Source organism: Lynx rufus, unplaced genomic scaffold (assembly GCF_022079265.1).
Source record: "Lynx rufus isolate CCGP_SWC_20201006 ecotype Redwood Valley unplaced genomic scaffold, mLynRuf1.p SCAF_3, whole genome shotgun sequence".
Taxonomy (NCBI): domain Eukaryota; kingdom Metazoa; phylum Chordata; class Mammalia; order Carnivora; family Felidae; genus Lynx; species Lynx rufus.
Window position 1 is genome coordinate 158,974,175 of NW_025814845.1, and position 14,804 is coordinate 158,988,978.

Consider the following 14,804-nt stretch of genomic DNA (forward strand, 5'->3'; position numbering starts at 1 on the left):
ACCAAACAGCCAATGGGTGTGCTCGGCCCAATGCCCGCAAACCAATCAGAAAAGGCTGCGCAGCGGGCGGGGCTGCCCTTCGCTTTTGCTCAATTCCGCTTCTGGGTCTTGCGCTCCACCTCCGGGTACTTCCTCCAATTAGGTCCTTCTACGCCCAAAGTAGGCGAGCCTGGAAGCGGAGGGGGAGGGGCATAAATGGTAGTGGGCGGGGCAGTTAGTGTGAATGGGCGGGGTAGGCTAGTGAGGGTTTTAGCGGCTGGGACAGAAATCCCCTTCTCCCGCCGGCGACTGGATTTTTCTTTACGTCAGCGTAGCGAGCGCGATGCCGGGAGCGAGCTCGGACTGGAGCCAAGTTGCGTCAGTGCCGAGCGCGTGCTCGTTCCAGGCGCGCGCATCTCGGCCAGCTCTGGGGCCCCGTCTGGGTTGGGAAATGATGGAGCACGCTGAGGCAGAAGCGACCGAGTGTTGAGTGGAACCTGCGGAATCTGCCGCGATGGGATCGGGCGCGGGCTCGCCCTTTGGGGTCCTCCGCTTCCGGTGGCTGCTGTTGTTTGGCTTGGTGGGCCCAGTCCTCGGTGGGGCTCGGCCAGGTGGGTGTCCGCCTCCCCCCAGGGACCTCTGAGATTTCTGTTTCTAGGGCTGGGACGCTCGGAGTTACCCTGTGGTGTCTGGGAGCAGAGGGGCCTGGCTGGGGACTGGACCTGGGGTCGGGAGGCGGAGCCACTCCAGCTTGTGTGTGGACAGTGCTCAGACCCGAAGCTCGGGGTTTGGCGCCCCAGACCCTTCTTGTCAGTATTCTGCCTGGTTCCTCTATCTCCGTCTCCTGGTCGGCGGAGCTTTTTGCATTGCGCCCCACCCCCATCTCGTCATAACTGGGTCCCCCAGACTCTCTTGGGACTTCTCTGGGACCTACTCTGACCTCAGGGAGTCGGCTGAAAGCTTTGGAGTCTGAGTGCGCGCCGAGGGTGTGTTCTTGTTTGAACTGCTTTGAGAAATGGAGCTTCGTTTTGCTTGTAGAGTTAATGTCACTCGGAAATAGACTGGGAGATGGAACTTTTGCTCCAGGTTATCATAATTTGAAATTTTGACGTTCTTTTTAATAGCGGAGTCCCTTGTAGGTTCACAGAGCTAAATTTAGTGATGGAATAAAGGGGGGTCGCCCATTTGTCTTGGGCCATTTTGTTGCTGTAGCAAAGAGTACTTCTTTTTGGAAGCGAGGTGCTGTGTTTGTATAGCCAAACAGTCTTTTATCTGTGGTTTTACTGGGTTCATAATGTCTTAAATCCGTAAAAATAATCCCTGCTCTGCTTAACTCACGGGATTACCGTAAGAATTAAATCATTTATGTGAGATCGCCTTTGAATTGTGAAACTTCCCTTGAATATGTAAGGTATTTATACTGGAGATGCCCAGACATAGTGGAAACAAATTGCTAACACTCTAGCTTGTTTCTGGAAACAACTTCTTTGTTTATTTTGGCTCTTGCGTTAAATTATTGTTTGCACGGCTGTATTTCCTTTATTAGCCCTAAAGTATGGAGAATGAGGGTTTTTACTGAATCGTTGCCTTGAGAGTTGTGCAAAGGTGATGATAGAAGATTTCAATGCAGGACTGCTGACCTTCAGGAAATTAATTAAATTTTTTTCTTACTTTTTTTTTCCAATTAAGTAAATTTGCCCCAATGTTGGAATTTTGAAGCTCTAAATACTAAAACTTTATTGAATGGGAAGACACCATATCTTTTTTGGTTAAGACTGTTTCTGCTGTGCTTTTCTTAGATGGTTAACATTTATCAGTAGGTAAGGTGTAGTATATTACCCATCCGGAGTTTTAGTAATCCATGATTTTCAGTGTTTGCAAATATAAATAGGACTATATATAGTATATGTTTATTTATATATAGTATATGTTTATTTATTTATTTTGAGAGAGAGACCATGGGCGAGAGCGTGAGCACATGCGCACCCATGTGAGCAGAGGAGGGGCAGAGGGAGAGGGAGAGGGAATCCCAAGCAGGCTCTATCAGCTGTCAGCCTGGAGCCCAGCGTGGTGCTTGATCCCATGAATGGTGAGATCATGACCTGAACCGAAATCAAGAGTTGGATACTTAACAAACTTAGCCACCCAGTGCTCCAATATTAATGTAGGTATTATTGCATACCTGCATATAGATGAATGGAAAACCCTTATGGCTTTTAACTGTGGCTTTAACAATTTATGGCCAGTCCCTTCATTTAAGCATGGGTATACTTTCAAAATTTAGTCAACATTTATCGAACTCCTACGAACAACATGCTTAATGCTTATGGAGGGACAAAGGTGAGTAAATGGGCTAAGACTTTCTGGGCGATATATAAAATCTCAGGGGAGGTTTTATAGTGTAAGTGGTATTTGAACTCATGTACATTAGGGAATGTTCAAGGAAAAGGATATGAGTTCATTCTAAGGGGAAAAACTTTTTACAAGAATATGGAAGGATGAAAGAACATGACTTGTTAGGGAATGATGAGAATGTCTGCAGGCAGTCTACATGAAAGGGAGGCTAGGAAGAAACTAAGATAAGTTAGTACCAGTTGGAGAGCGCCTTCTATTCATGCTAAGAGGTTTGGACTTTATCAAGAAGTTCTTTGGGCAAGAAGGGTTTCAAATATGGGTGTGATATAACTAGATTTGCGATTAAGATAACTGGCAAAGGCAGTAGAGGACAGAATATAGGAGGGAGAGACTGGAGGCTGTGAGAGACCATTTGAGAGGCCTTTGTAATAGTGTGCAGTGAGTCAACTCATGTTTCCCTAGGGGAATGTTCTTCCAAAATCAGCTGACTAAATTTTTGCAATACAGGATGTTTAAAACATGCACTGAAACATTTTCTGCTAATGAAGAATTTGAGGACTCAGTAAGTACCACCCACGCATTAGTAACACTAAAAGCTAAACAGCCTTTGGTAGGATCATTTGTAACATGTCAATGAGGAAATGCAGTATAAATTCCAAAGGGCTGACACTTACAGTAAACTTAAAAAAAAAAAAAAAAAAACAAAACTGAGGCTGACAAAGGTAACTTTGTATCATTGTGAAAAAATAACAAAGGGAATTGGGTGTGAAACCTTTTCTGATTTTCTCTTTTAAGGTAGTAGTTATGATGCAGACCCTAGAATTTTTTTTTTTTTTTTAAGACTAGCATTCTAAAGACGTTGAGTTTTAAAGCTTACTCATGGTGAATCACTATAAAACGAACTATGTAGAAAGAGCTTAAGTCCATACTCATTTTGTTTTTGGGTGCCAGCAAATTATTTGAATTTGATATCTTTGTGTTTTTGCTGTATCGGAGAATGCAGTCTTCTAAATTTAAAGATAGTCTGATTTTCCAACTTTAAGTAAAAAATAAAACTCTTATAATTAAAATATATACAAAACAAGTTGCCGGGTTCAAAATAGTTTTCAAAAAGAATTTTGAATTTTATCTTACCAAAGTTGACTTTATATCTGCTTTTTGTTAAAAATCCTGGTTTATTAGAAAATTTCCCCAAATATGCAAGCTCTAAGTAATTGAAAGCTTTTTCTTGGAATATGCACAAGCACTGATACATGACATAACTATAGCCTCATGGTATTTTTCTCCCCCTTTGATACGTAGTATATCTCAGAGTTTTGGAGTTATGCCATCCTTAGAGTCAGTGCTATAGGACTGCCTCATAAATAAATCTAATTGTATGGTCTTGTTTGTATATTGAGAGATTATTCTAGTTTCTTTTACATTTTGCGACATTGTTATTTTAGTCTAGTCATTTTTCTGAAGTGATCCTGCATGAGATACTGCTTGAATCAGACCTTTTAAGAGCGAGTTAGGAAACCTGAGAAGTTCACTTAATTTGGTCAGATTTAAAATTTTTTTTAAACATTTATTTATTATTGAAAGACAGAAAGACACAGAGCATGAACCGGGGAGTGGCAGAGAGAGGGGGAGACACAGAATCCGAAGCAGGTTCCAGGCTCTGAGCTGTCAGCACAGAGCCTGATGTGGGGCTCGAACCCACAAACCTCGAGGTCATGACCTGAGCCGATGTCAGACGCTTAACCAACTGAGGCACCCAGGTGCCCCAATTTGGTTAGTTTTTAAATCTGCAGTTGTTTTTGTATTTGTTTATATTTATCTTAAGGATTAGAGTATTTTAGTTTATAGGTAAGCGATGCCACTGCCAGACATTTGTCATACTGTAGGACAAAATCCACTCCCAAATAAGGGAAATGCCTTTTTCCCATTGACACATTTCTCTTTTAATGAGGTTTTTACTCATTTTAGGAGGTTTCCCCCCTTTCCTTTTTGTAGCTCCTTAAAACCCTCGTGCAAGTAGACCCCTGGAGAGCCTGTTCCATTGGCTTCATTGACACATTGGAATCCTGTTGTGAATAGAAGCTCTGATCCCAGCTACCTGAGAGGGTGGCTAAGCAGTGTACAGTACAACCATTCAAGGAAATATAAGCATTGCCCACATGAAAAGATGCTCAACGTCGCTCCTCATTAGGGAAATACAAATCAAAACCACACTCAGATATCACCTCACGCCAGTCAGAGTGGCCAAAATGAACAAATCAGGAGACTATAGATGCTGGAGAGGATGTGGAGAAACGGGAACCCTCTTGCACTGTTGGTGGGAATGCAAATTGGTGCAGCCGCTCTGGAAAACAGTGTGGAGGTTCCTCAAAAAATTAAAAATAGATCTACCCTATGACCCAGCAATAGCACTGCTAGGAATTTACCCAAGGGATACAGGAGTGCTGATGCCTAGGGGCACTTGTACCCCAATGTTTATAGCAGCACTTTCAACAATAGCCAAATTATGGAAAGAGCCTAAATGTCCATCAACTGATGAATGGATAAAGAAATTGTGGTTTATATACACAATGGAGTACTACGTGGCAATGAGAAAGAATGAAATCTGGCCCTTTGTAGCAACATGGATGGAACTGGAGAGTGTTATGCTAAGTGAAATAAGCCATACAGAGAAAGACAGATACCATATGTTTTCCCTCTTATGTGGATCCTGAGAAACTTAACAGAAGACCATGGGGGTGGGGAAGGAAAAAAAAAGTTAGGGAGGGAGGCAAACCATAAGAGACTCTTAAAAACTGAGAACAATCTGAGGGTTGATGGGGGGTGGGAGGGAGGGGAGGGTGGGTGATGGGTATTGAGGAGGGCACCTGTTGGGATGAGCACTGGGTGTTGTATGGAAACCAATTTGACAATAAATTTCATATAAAAAAAAAGAAATATAGCATTGCCCCTAAAATGACAAATATGTGGACCATGTGGATTTCTAGAAAATTGATATAAAAGATGTTAATCTTGAAAATAAAGCATAATTCAGGTTGTAGATGATAATTAACAATTAGGAAATCTATGTATGTATAGATATAAAGGTAAAAAGTCATTTACTCAACCCTGTACCAGGGTAGGAAACATATGATCAATAAGATTATCATCCTTACTAGATATATCATCCTTTGTCTCAAAAAACTTAAATTCCCTGCTAGAGGAACTTAAGTTCTTGAGGGCATTAAATCTTATAAGTGGTTGGTGGTTTTCCCAAAGGGGCATTTTTTTTTTTTTAGATTTTTTTTTAAGTTTATTTATTTTGAGAGAGAGAGAGAGTGAGTGAGCAGGAGGGGCAGAAAGAGAAGGGAAGAGAGAATACCAAGCAGGCTCTGCATAGTCAGCACAGAGCCCATTGAGGGGCTGGAACTTACAAACCGTGAGATCATGACCTGAGCCAAAACCAAGAGTTGCACAGTTAACCGACTGAGCCACCCAGGTGCCCCTGTTTATTTTTAAATGTGAAGACAAGTAAATGTGGAAAGAAATTACAACACTCAAAAAATGTAAAAAGGTAGGACATAGCAGTGGCAATTATAATTTTTAAAATATAGTTATTAATATATGATATATATCATATATATATACACACTTGGGATTGACCTTTTGAATGAGATGGAAATATGTGGCTCAAAATAACAGTGTTTTATGGATCTAATTACAATAATTTCTCTTCAAGAAATAATTTGGGCAACAGAATTATTTTGTTTGTACTATATGTGGCACTTGGGTTTATCTTCTACTGTGAAAATACTTAAAGGTGGCTGTTTGTTTATATAATAGGCAGGAAGGAAAGGAGAAAAGCCCATGTTTGTTTGCTTTGCAATTAAGTACAATTCTTTTAACTTGTTGCCCTCTACTACAGTTACTATTATGAAACATAGACTTTCTCCAAAACAGAGTTCATAGAAAGATCTAAGGAGCTAGAGGAAGAAAAGTGCAACTAACATCCTTTCTTTTCTTTCACTAAGTTTAAGACTCTTTAAGTTTCATGTTTCAGCTCTTATTTTTGTCTCTAGCCCATGTTTCCCGGTAATGTGGTTTTTGACAGTGTGCTTATTTGTCAAATTCTAAAATAACAAATTTGTATTCTCCATCTAGTTGATAGGTTTGTATTTTCATTGTGAACTATATCTTTATACCAGTGATTTTCAACTGGGGGCAGTTTTGCCCACAGAAAGCATGTGGGGGATATTTTTAGCTGTCACACTGTTGGTTCTTCTGGCATCTGGTGGGTAGAGGCCATGAATGCTACTAAACATCCTACATTGCACAAGGCAGCCCCCCACAGCAGTGAATTTTCTGGTCCCAAATGTCAGCAGTGATGAGGTTGAAGCTTTATACAAATAATGTGCATATACTTACTTTATAGTAACATGGGGAACATATTGTTTTGGTTCCCATGAGAAGGTTGCCTCTATTTGGAATTAAAAAAAAAAAAAAAGAGAAAGGAATTTGGGAAAAAAATATGTGCAATTTCTTATGATGTTCTGGAACTCCTTATGGGACTCAGAAAGATCCTTGGATTTTAAAACCAAGAAGTCAGTATTGGAATAATGGCTCTGCATACAGAAGTTTTTTTTGGTTGCTAAAATTTTGGAAGTCTTATTAAAAATAAAGGATAATTGTGGTGCTGTTTTTTTGTTTTTTTTCCTATCAAGAATTATATTTTAAAATGAAAAGGACAGAAAGAATGTTACTTTCCTGTACTGGATTGTTATTCTTTGCTAACAGTCTTGGTAGAAGATCATAGTTTGAGACCTGGCCTGAAGCTAGCTATATGACATTTTAAAGTCATTTAACCTGTTTGAAATTGAAAGCTCTTTAAATTATCTGCCTGCCCATTTGTAGTTCTGAGATGTTTCTTTTTCTCTGTTATGTTTGTTCTGAGTTGTAATGAGAAAACTTCAGTTGCATATTGTTTAGCTTCTAGTTTAACAGTTGCCTGAGCCTCTTAGCATATGTATTCTTGCCTATAACGATTTACTTTCAAAAGGTTTTATTTTGAAATCATTCTAGAGTCAGAGGAAGTTGCAAATAAATGTACACAATGATTTACTTTTTGTCACACAGAGCTTCTAATTTATTTTACTCACTAAAATAATTTTATTCCTGCCGACTGTTCGTGCCACTGAAACAGAACAGGAACTTGCAGAAAAACTCAGAACCCTCTCAGAGCACGAATGGCAATAACCCATTTCTCTAGTCCAGCTTGCAGGTGGCTGCATGTGATCAGGAAGTCAAAAGCCACAAGCTTGTAACAAGCTCCAGGACCCAATTTACAGCCTGTGTGCTCCTGTAAACACCAGGCCAGTTAGAGCCAAGTGGACCTAGCTCTGACCTGTCACAGACTTTTCTCCTCAATGTAATGCTAAAAATTTAACTTAACATGCAGATGAAACATACCATGTATGAAGTATGGTCTGTCAACTACCTGTGGGCCCAACTTTCTGTATTTTCCTGCCCCTATGTGCTAAGATGTCGCCTCTTTCCTGCCTCAGCCCCTTTAAAAACTTTCCTTGGACATTTTTCAGGGAGCTAGCCCAAGGATACTTTGCCTTGTGTTCCCTGCCTTTTGCTCCTGCAGAAGCCCCTGATAAAAGCCTTACTTGAAACTCCTGTTCTGCCTCTTGTCAATTTCTTTCTTCTTCTTTTTTTTAATGTTTATTTATTTATTTTAAGAGAGAGTGAGAGGGGCAGAGAGAGAAGGAGAGAGAGAATCCCAAGCAGGCTCCATGCTGTCAACACAGAGTCTGATATGAGGCTCCATCCCATGAACTGTGAGATCTTGACCTGAGCCGAAACCAAGAGTCAGATTGAGCCACCCAGGCTCCCCGCCTCCCCCCTTGTCAGTTTCTGTTGGCTAGAGAGCACAAGGGTCTGGTTCTGTTAACAACACCACTTCTAGAGTGACTGACTGTCCTAGTAGTTGAACAGATTAACATGATCCAGAGTGAAATTATTAAGGATAATATTGAAACTTGTATTTTTAGGAATTAAAAAAAAAACCCAAAAGTCATTGAAAGGTTTATTCTGGGTGAGGAAGTAGTCCTGTACCTCAATTAATGTGGATGGGATTAAGGATGTTTCTATCTAGTGATTTGAAGCCGGCATGTATTAAGGCCATGGATTTCTTTTGTCATGGTTCTCAATTAATAACTCCAAATATCTGAATGATATTTTGTCATAGTATGTTATAAATATGCCTTGGATAAGCTCATGGTTGCTTTTGTGAGTATTGGAATCCATTTCTGGTGTTTTTATGTAATGGCTTGAATCCACATTTAGATAGTATATCATATTATAAAGACATAAGGTGTTTAAAGATGGGTAAAGAGTTTGAAAACTTAGTATTATATGTATTGTATTGGATAGAATACAATTTGTTTTTCTGTTGTATCTTTTAAAATCTCAAACTAGACAAGGTTATAGACATTTGTATATACAGTGTTATCTTAGAGAAAGCTATAAATACTTCATTTTCATTTATATTTGAGAAATCTGAGGGGCATAAACAATTAATGGGTAAATGAACACACAGGTTGGATTCAAGGAAGAGAGTGGGAGTAGGGAGACCGGGTAAGAAGGATTGTAGTCTTCTTTCTAAGGTGTGGGGTTAGTAAGGCTGATGAAAAGGAAGGAGCTTTGGGAGATGCTAGATAATTAGTACTTTATTTTTTTTTATTAAAAAAAATTTTTTTAACGTTTATTTATTTTTGAGACAGAGAGACAGAGCATGAACAGGGGAGGGGCAGAGAGAGAGGGAGACACAGAATCTGAAACAGGCTCCAGGCTCTGAGCTGTCAGCACAGAGCCTGACGCGGGGCTCGAACTCACGGACTGTGAGATCATGACCTGAGCCCAAGTCGGACGCTTAACCGACCAAGCCACCCAGGCGCCCCGATAATTAGTACTTTAAATAGGTTATACTTTTCTTTATTGAAGAAACATGCTTTTTTCTCCTTATAATTTCAAAAGTAATACAGGGATTATGAATTACTCATTGTAAAAACAAATTCAGACAATACAGATATAGAGTAGTGCAGGAAATAAAGCCCCAAGTCCTTATCTCAGTATTCTCTGGTTCTATTCCATTGTGATAACTCCTTTCAGCAAGTTTGGTATGTTTACTTATGATATTTACATGTTTATTTATGACATTTTGTAGTGTATATGATATGATGTAATATTTCATAAATGCTATAATGCAGTTGATTGAAGTGAAAAGTAAATGTCTTTCCCTTCATCCTACTTCCTATAGGTAACTACTTTAAAGAATAATTATTTTATTCTAGAAAATTTTAAACACACATGATAGTAGAGAGAAGAATAATGAATGAACTCACATGTACCCCTTACCCAACTTCAATATAATTTCGTATGTATCTCCTACCTCAGACATACACCGGATTATTTTGATACAAATCCTAGACATACAGTTTGTCTGTGAATATTCTGAATGAATCTCTAAGACATAAGGACTTTAAAAAGAAAGTCTTATCCACAATATGGTTATCACACATACAAAAATTAAGTTTTTCAAGATCATCAAACATCTGTGCAGTGTTAAAATTTCCCTGATTCAGAATTTGTTTTTTTCTATTGATTTGTTGAATTAGGATCCAACAAATCCATACATTTATAAGGCTCTTTATTTATTAAAAAATTTTTTTTTAAATGTTTATTCATTTTTGAAAGACAGAGAGAGACAGAGCACAAGCAGGGGTGGGGCAGATAGGGGGACACAGAATCTGAAGCAGGCTCCAGGCTCTGAGCTGTCAGCACAGAGCCTGATGCGGGGCTCGAACTCACGAACCATGAGATCATGACCTGAGCCGAAGTCAGACCCTTAATCAACTGAGTCACCCAGGTGCCCCTATAAGGCTCTTTAAATTATAAGGCTCTTTCACCCTTCCACCCCCCCTTTTTGGGCATTTGTTGAAGAAATTCCACTTAATGAAATTATTTCATACATTGATCTACTGAGTGAAGAATGTGACTATTCTTGCATTAGTCTTCCTGTTTGTATATGCTAGACTGAAGCCTCCTCATACTGGATGTGGTTTAGGTACATATGAACATATAGAGACAAGGAATTTTCATCCATGGTCCTTAGGTGTAACCATCTACTTCATTAAATTCACTGAAAAAAATTGACATGCCACCAGATATTATGTTGGATGTATTTTTTTTTTTTTTTAATTTTTTTTTCCACGTTTTATTTTATTTTTGGGACAGAGAGAGACAGAGCATGAACGGGGGAGGGGCAGAGAGAGAGGGAGACACAGAATCGGAAACAGGCTCCAGGCTCTGAGCCATCAGCCCAGAGCCCGACGCGGGGCTCGAACTCACGGACCGCGAGATCGTGACCTGGCTGAAGTCGGACGCTTAACCGACTGCGCCACCCAGGCGCCCCATGTTGGATGTATTGAGAGACTTTGTATCAGACTCCAATAAGAGAAGTCTTGTAAGGAATTAGGGAAATTTTGGTTATACTCAATTTTTGCTCAAGTGATGACTTTAGAACCCAACCTCCACTTAGATATGATTCTACTGTGCAGTAAAGTGAACAGGATTGGAATTGGGAGTAAGGCTGCATGATGGTTTTGAGTTCTTCAGTGTTAATAAATTTTATCAGAAGTTTTAGTTTTTAGGACAGATTTGTGGCAGTAATTTCATTTGAGATAATTGCTACATTGTTAAGTGTATATTTATTAGAGTTAATCCATCAGGCATTGAAAGCAACTTTTCCCTGTAATTGTCCTGGTCTGTTTCATAGGTATTCCAATACCATCTTGGGATTTCATTTGTGTTGGATGAGGGTGGAAAATGGGAGATGAGTGAATGGGCTAGGCTCCAGATGCTTTCCTTCTATTTTCCCACCAAAGCACTTTTTTTTTTCTTGTGTCTATATCTTAAGATTTCTTTTAAGAAAAAGAGTTAATAGCAAACAATTGTTTGAAAATGATTGCTGTGTATGCACTGTGAAGACTTACATTATTTTTTTAGGAAATATATTTTTCCCCTTCATACTTATCAGGTATATTGCTATTTTTTTTGTATAAAATTATATGGTGTATATATACATACATACACACACAGGTATATATGTGAAGGTCACGTGATTTTTTTTTTTTGTGATTTGGACATAAAGCTTTTGATTTCCATTACATTTTGGTACCATTTAATTTTTCAGGTTCATTTGTTATATAATATTTGTTTTTCCCTTTTCTGTAGGTTTTCAACAGACCTCACATCTCTCTTCTTATGAAATTATAACTCCTTGGAGATTAACTAGAGAACGAAGAGAAGCTCCTAGGCTCTTTTCAGAACAGGCAAGTTATCTCTTAAGAAATATGTATGTGTTAAAATTTTTTTTTTAAAGATAGGTGTGTTATTTTCAGCAGGGATTGGTTCAGTGAGTAATGTTGGTCAGTGATTAGTGTACCACCATACATATGGCACTGATATCTGTTGGCCATTACTCTACTTAAAGTGATATATTGATCCTTAGTAGTTTCTTATTTTTTTAAAGACAAATGGTCAACTTGAAACATAACAGAATGAAATAGTCAGTTAAATAAAATTCTATGACCAGTTTAGGATGCTGATTATATAGATTTTTTAAAAGTGTTTTTTAATTTATTTTTGAGAGAGAGAGCGTGAGCAGGGAGGGGCAAAGAGAGAGGGGGACAGAGGATCCCAAGTGGGTTCCGTGCTGACAGCATGGGGCTCAAACTCATGAACTGAGATCATGACCTGAGCTGAAGTCGGACACTCAACCGACTGAGCCCCCCAGGTGCCCCTGATTATACAGATTTGTAACCCTTTTCTCACTGGTGATGGTTACAGTGGTCTTTTCATAATAATAAGAATGAACCTCTCTTAGTTTGTGATAGGAAGAATACTTCGTACTGTATCTTCACAGGCTCTGGAGAATAGTAGTATGTTACATGTATATATTTCATATATGGGAGTGTTTACTCAAAAGTGTTTTGTCTCCATATCAGAAGAAACATTACTGTGCTGTGAACACTGTAATCCAATACGCAAAAATTATTTTTTATACTATTTTCTCCTACTGTAAAGTTCAGAAAAAATGTTTGGATTTCAACTGATTTTGCCAGTTCTTCAACTTTATAGAAGCATAATTTAACTGTACTGTAATTTAACAGTAATAGATAAGGAGGGTTAGAGTTTTGTTAATTATGTCTGAATTGCTGATATATTCATAAAAAGAAGGTAGCTCGAACATTGTGTAGGGGCTGGACCTCGTAAAAAGAACACTGGAGTTGAGAGTCAGGAGCTTTTTGGTTTAGTACCCTCCAAGTACTACCACTAGGGTAGATCATTCAACCCCATTTCTTCTCTATAAGTAAGGAATAAATAACCCTACAATTTAGAATTCTTCCTTGTTTCTGTTTTGAGCTGGACATACTGCCATTGGATTATGTTTTGACTTAGAACAGAATTAATGTATACTTGCTTCATTATTTGTCTCCTCTTCTTCACTCTTTAGCACAGTGACTATGCACACAGATACTTGTGATCATAATAAATGTCATTCATGTGCCTGGATAAATATTTGGAGAAGTAGAAGTGCTGTTTGGGCACTAGGGTTATGGCAGTGAACGAAACAGACAAAATCCATGTTCTTATGGAGCTTCCATTTTAGTGGGGTTGGGGGAGGAGACAAAAAACAAAGAACTAAGGTAGATTGATGTAGATTACTTAAGGTGGTAATGCGTGCTCTTGAGAAAATTATAGCAGTAGGGTGGATAACGAGTGCTGGGTGAGGGTAAGGGTGGGGTAAGAGGGTTTGTACTTTTTAAGCCTGGAAAAGCCTTACTGAGAAAGTGACCCTTGAGTAAAGCAGGGGAATGAGCAATCCAGGCAGATATTTAGGGAAGGAATATAGCATTATGAAACAATCCTCAGACTCTTCAGAATTTTTCTCAGATGACATGATGGTGTGATTTTATATCATATGACTGACCAAGAGCAGAGAGGATAGAACAGCACAGGCCAAAGCTATGACAATGGAAGGAGCTTAGTATTTTTTTTGTTGTTTTCTTTCTTTCTTTCTTTCTTTTTCTTTCTTTCTTTCTTTCTTTCTTTCTTTCTTTCTTTCATTTTATTTTTAGTTTTCATCCTTTTCTTATTGAAGTATAATTAACATACAGTTTTATATTAGTGCCAGGTATGCAGTATTATGATCCAACAATTTTATACATTACTCAGTGCTCGCCATGTTAAGTGTAGTGACCATCTGTCACCAAACAATGTTATTACCATTTTACTGACTATATTTTCTGTGCTGTACTTTTCATTTCCATTGTCTTTTTTGTCACCAGAAGTTTGTAACTAGGAGCTTGGTATTTTTGATGCCTAAGTTGAGATCGAAGTAGATCACAGGCTCGCATTCAGATGTGGAAGCAGAGTGCCAGATTCTGTAACTTGGTCTAGGCCTTCGAATTGAGATGTTGATGAGCCCTAGAAGAGGGGATCATGCTATTTCTTGGCAAAATGTTAACTTAGAGTCCAGAGACAGTGAGGAAAATAAGAGAACACTTCTAATAATATTATTTGTTGAGTCCCTCCATGACTTTCTCTTTTGTTAAAGAGTTAAGGCAAAGTGGAATCTCATGCTTCTAGCGGTCACATTAAATGCTTCTGACTAATGAAGTGGTGAGTTGCTGGGGAAGTTGTTTCAGAGTTGTTTGAGGTAGAGAAGAGGATCCTATGAACTTCAGGATGTGTAAGTGCAAGTTGTCTTATCTTAGTTCGTTGGCTCTGAGATGCTGTCCATTGTAAGGCACACTATTGTTTAATATACCACTAATTAAGAAAGAAACAGAGTCCTACCAGTTTGACTGCTCTGCCTTTGTATGATGCATCCTGAATTCAGGAGATGTTCATTTGAGGGGAAAAATGTGTGATTTAGGATTGATGAAATGTGGTAAGCTGTGTGAAGATACAAAATCATAAAAGCGTACAAATGTCAACTTTTGGATAGTTAGAACTAGAGATAATCTCTTGAAACTAAGAAATTCATTTCACTTAAACAAAAGGAAGAATTACTTTATACTGGAGGTAATACTTGGACAGACTTAACAGAAATAATCCCTGAAGTTACAGCTGAATTATAAATGAGTTTAAGAAGAGTTTAGATGGACATGCAGATGATTTCCCACAATAAGTTATTAAAGGAAGGTAGTGGTGATCAGTGTGTGTGTGTGTGTGTGTGTGTGTGTGTGTGTGTGTGTGAGAGAGAGAGAGAGAGAGAGAGAGAGAGAGAGAGAGAGAATCCCAAGCACACTTCTGCTACCAGCGCAGAGCCTGATGAGGGGCTCAATCCCACAAACTGCGAGATCATGGCCTGAGCCAAAACGAAGAGCTGGATGCTTAACCAACTGAGCCACCTAGGTGCC

General features: G+C 38.9%; 1 protein-coding gene across 1 annotated transcript in view; it reads left to right on the forward strand.

Moving 5' to 3' along the window:
• The first annotated feature begins 288 nt into the window (after nt 1-288).
• The window catches only part of ADAM9 (ADAM metallopeptidase domain 9), a 145,294-nt gene continuing 130,778 nt past the window's right edge, over nt 289-14,804 (forward strand). The window contains exons 1-2 of the mRNA XM_047091084.1: nt 289-590; nt 11,611-11,708. Of these exons, the coding sequence (XP_046947040.1) occupies nt 494-590; nt 11,611-11,708 (195 nt within the window). The 5' untranslated portion in view covers nt 289-493. The remainder of the gene's footprint in view (nt 591-11,610; nt 11,709-14,804) is intronic.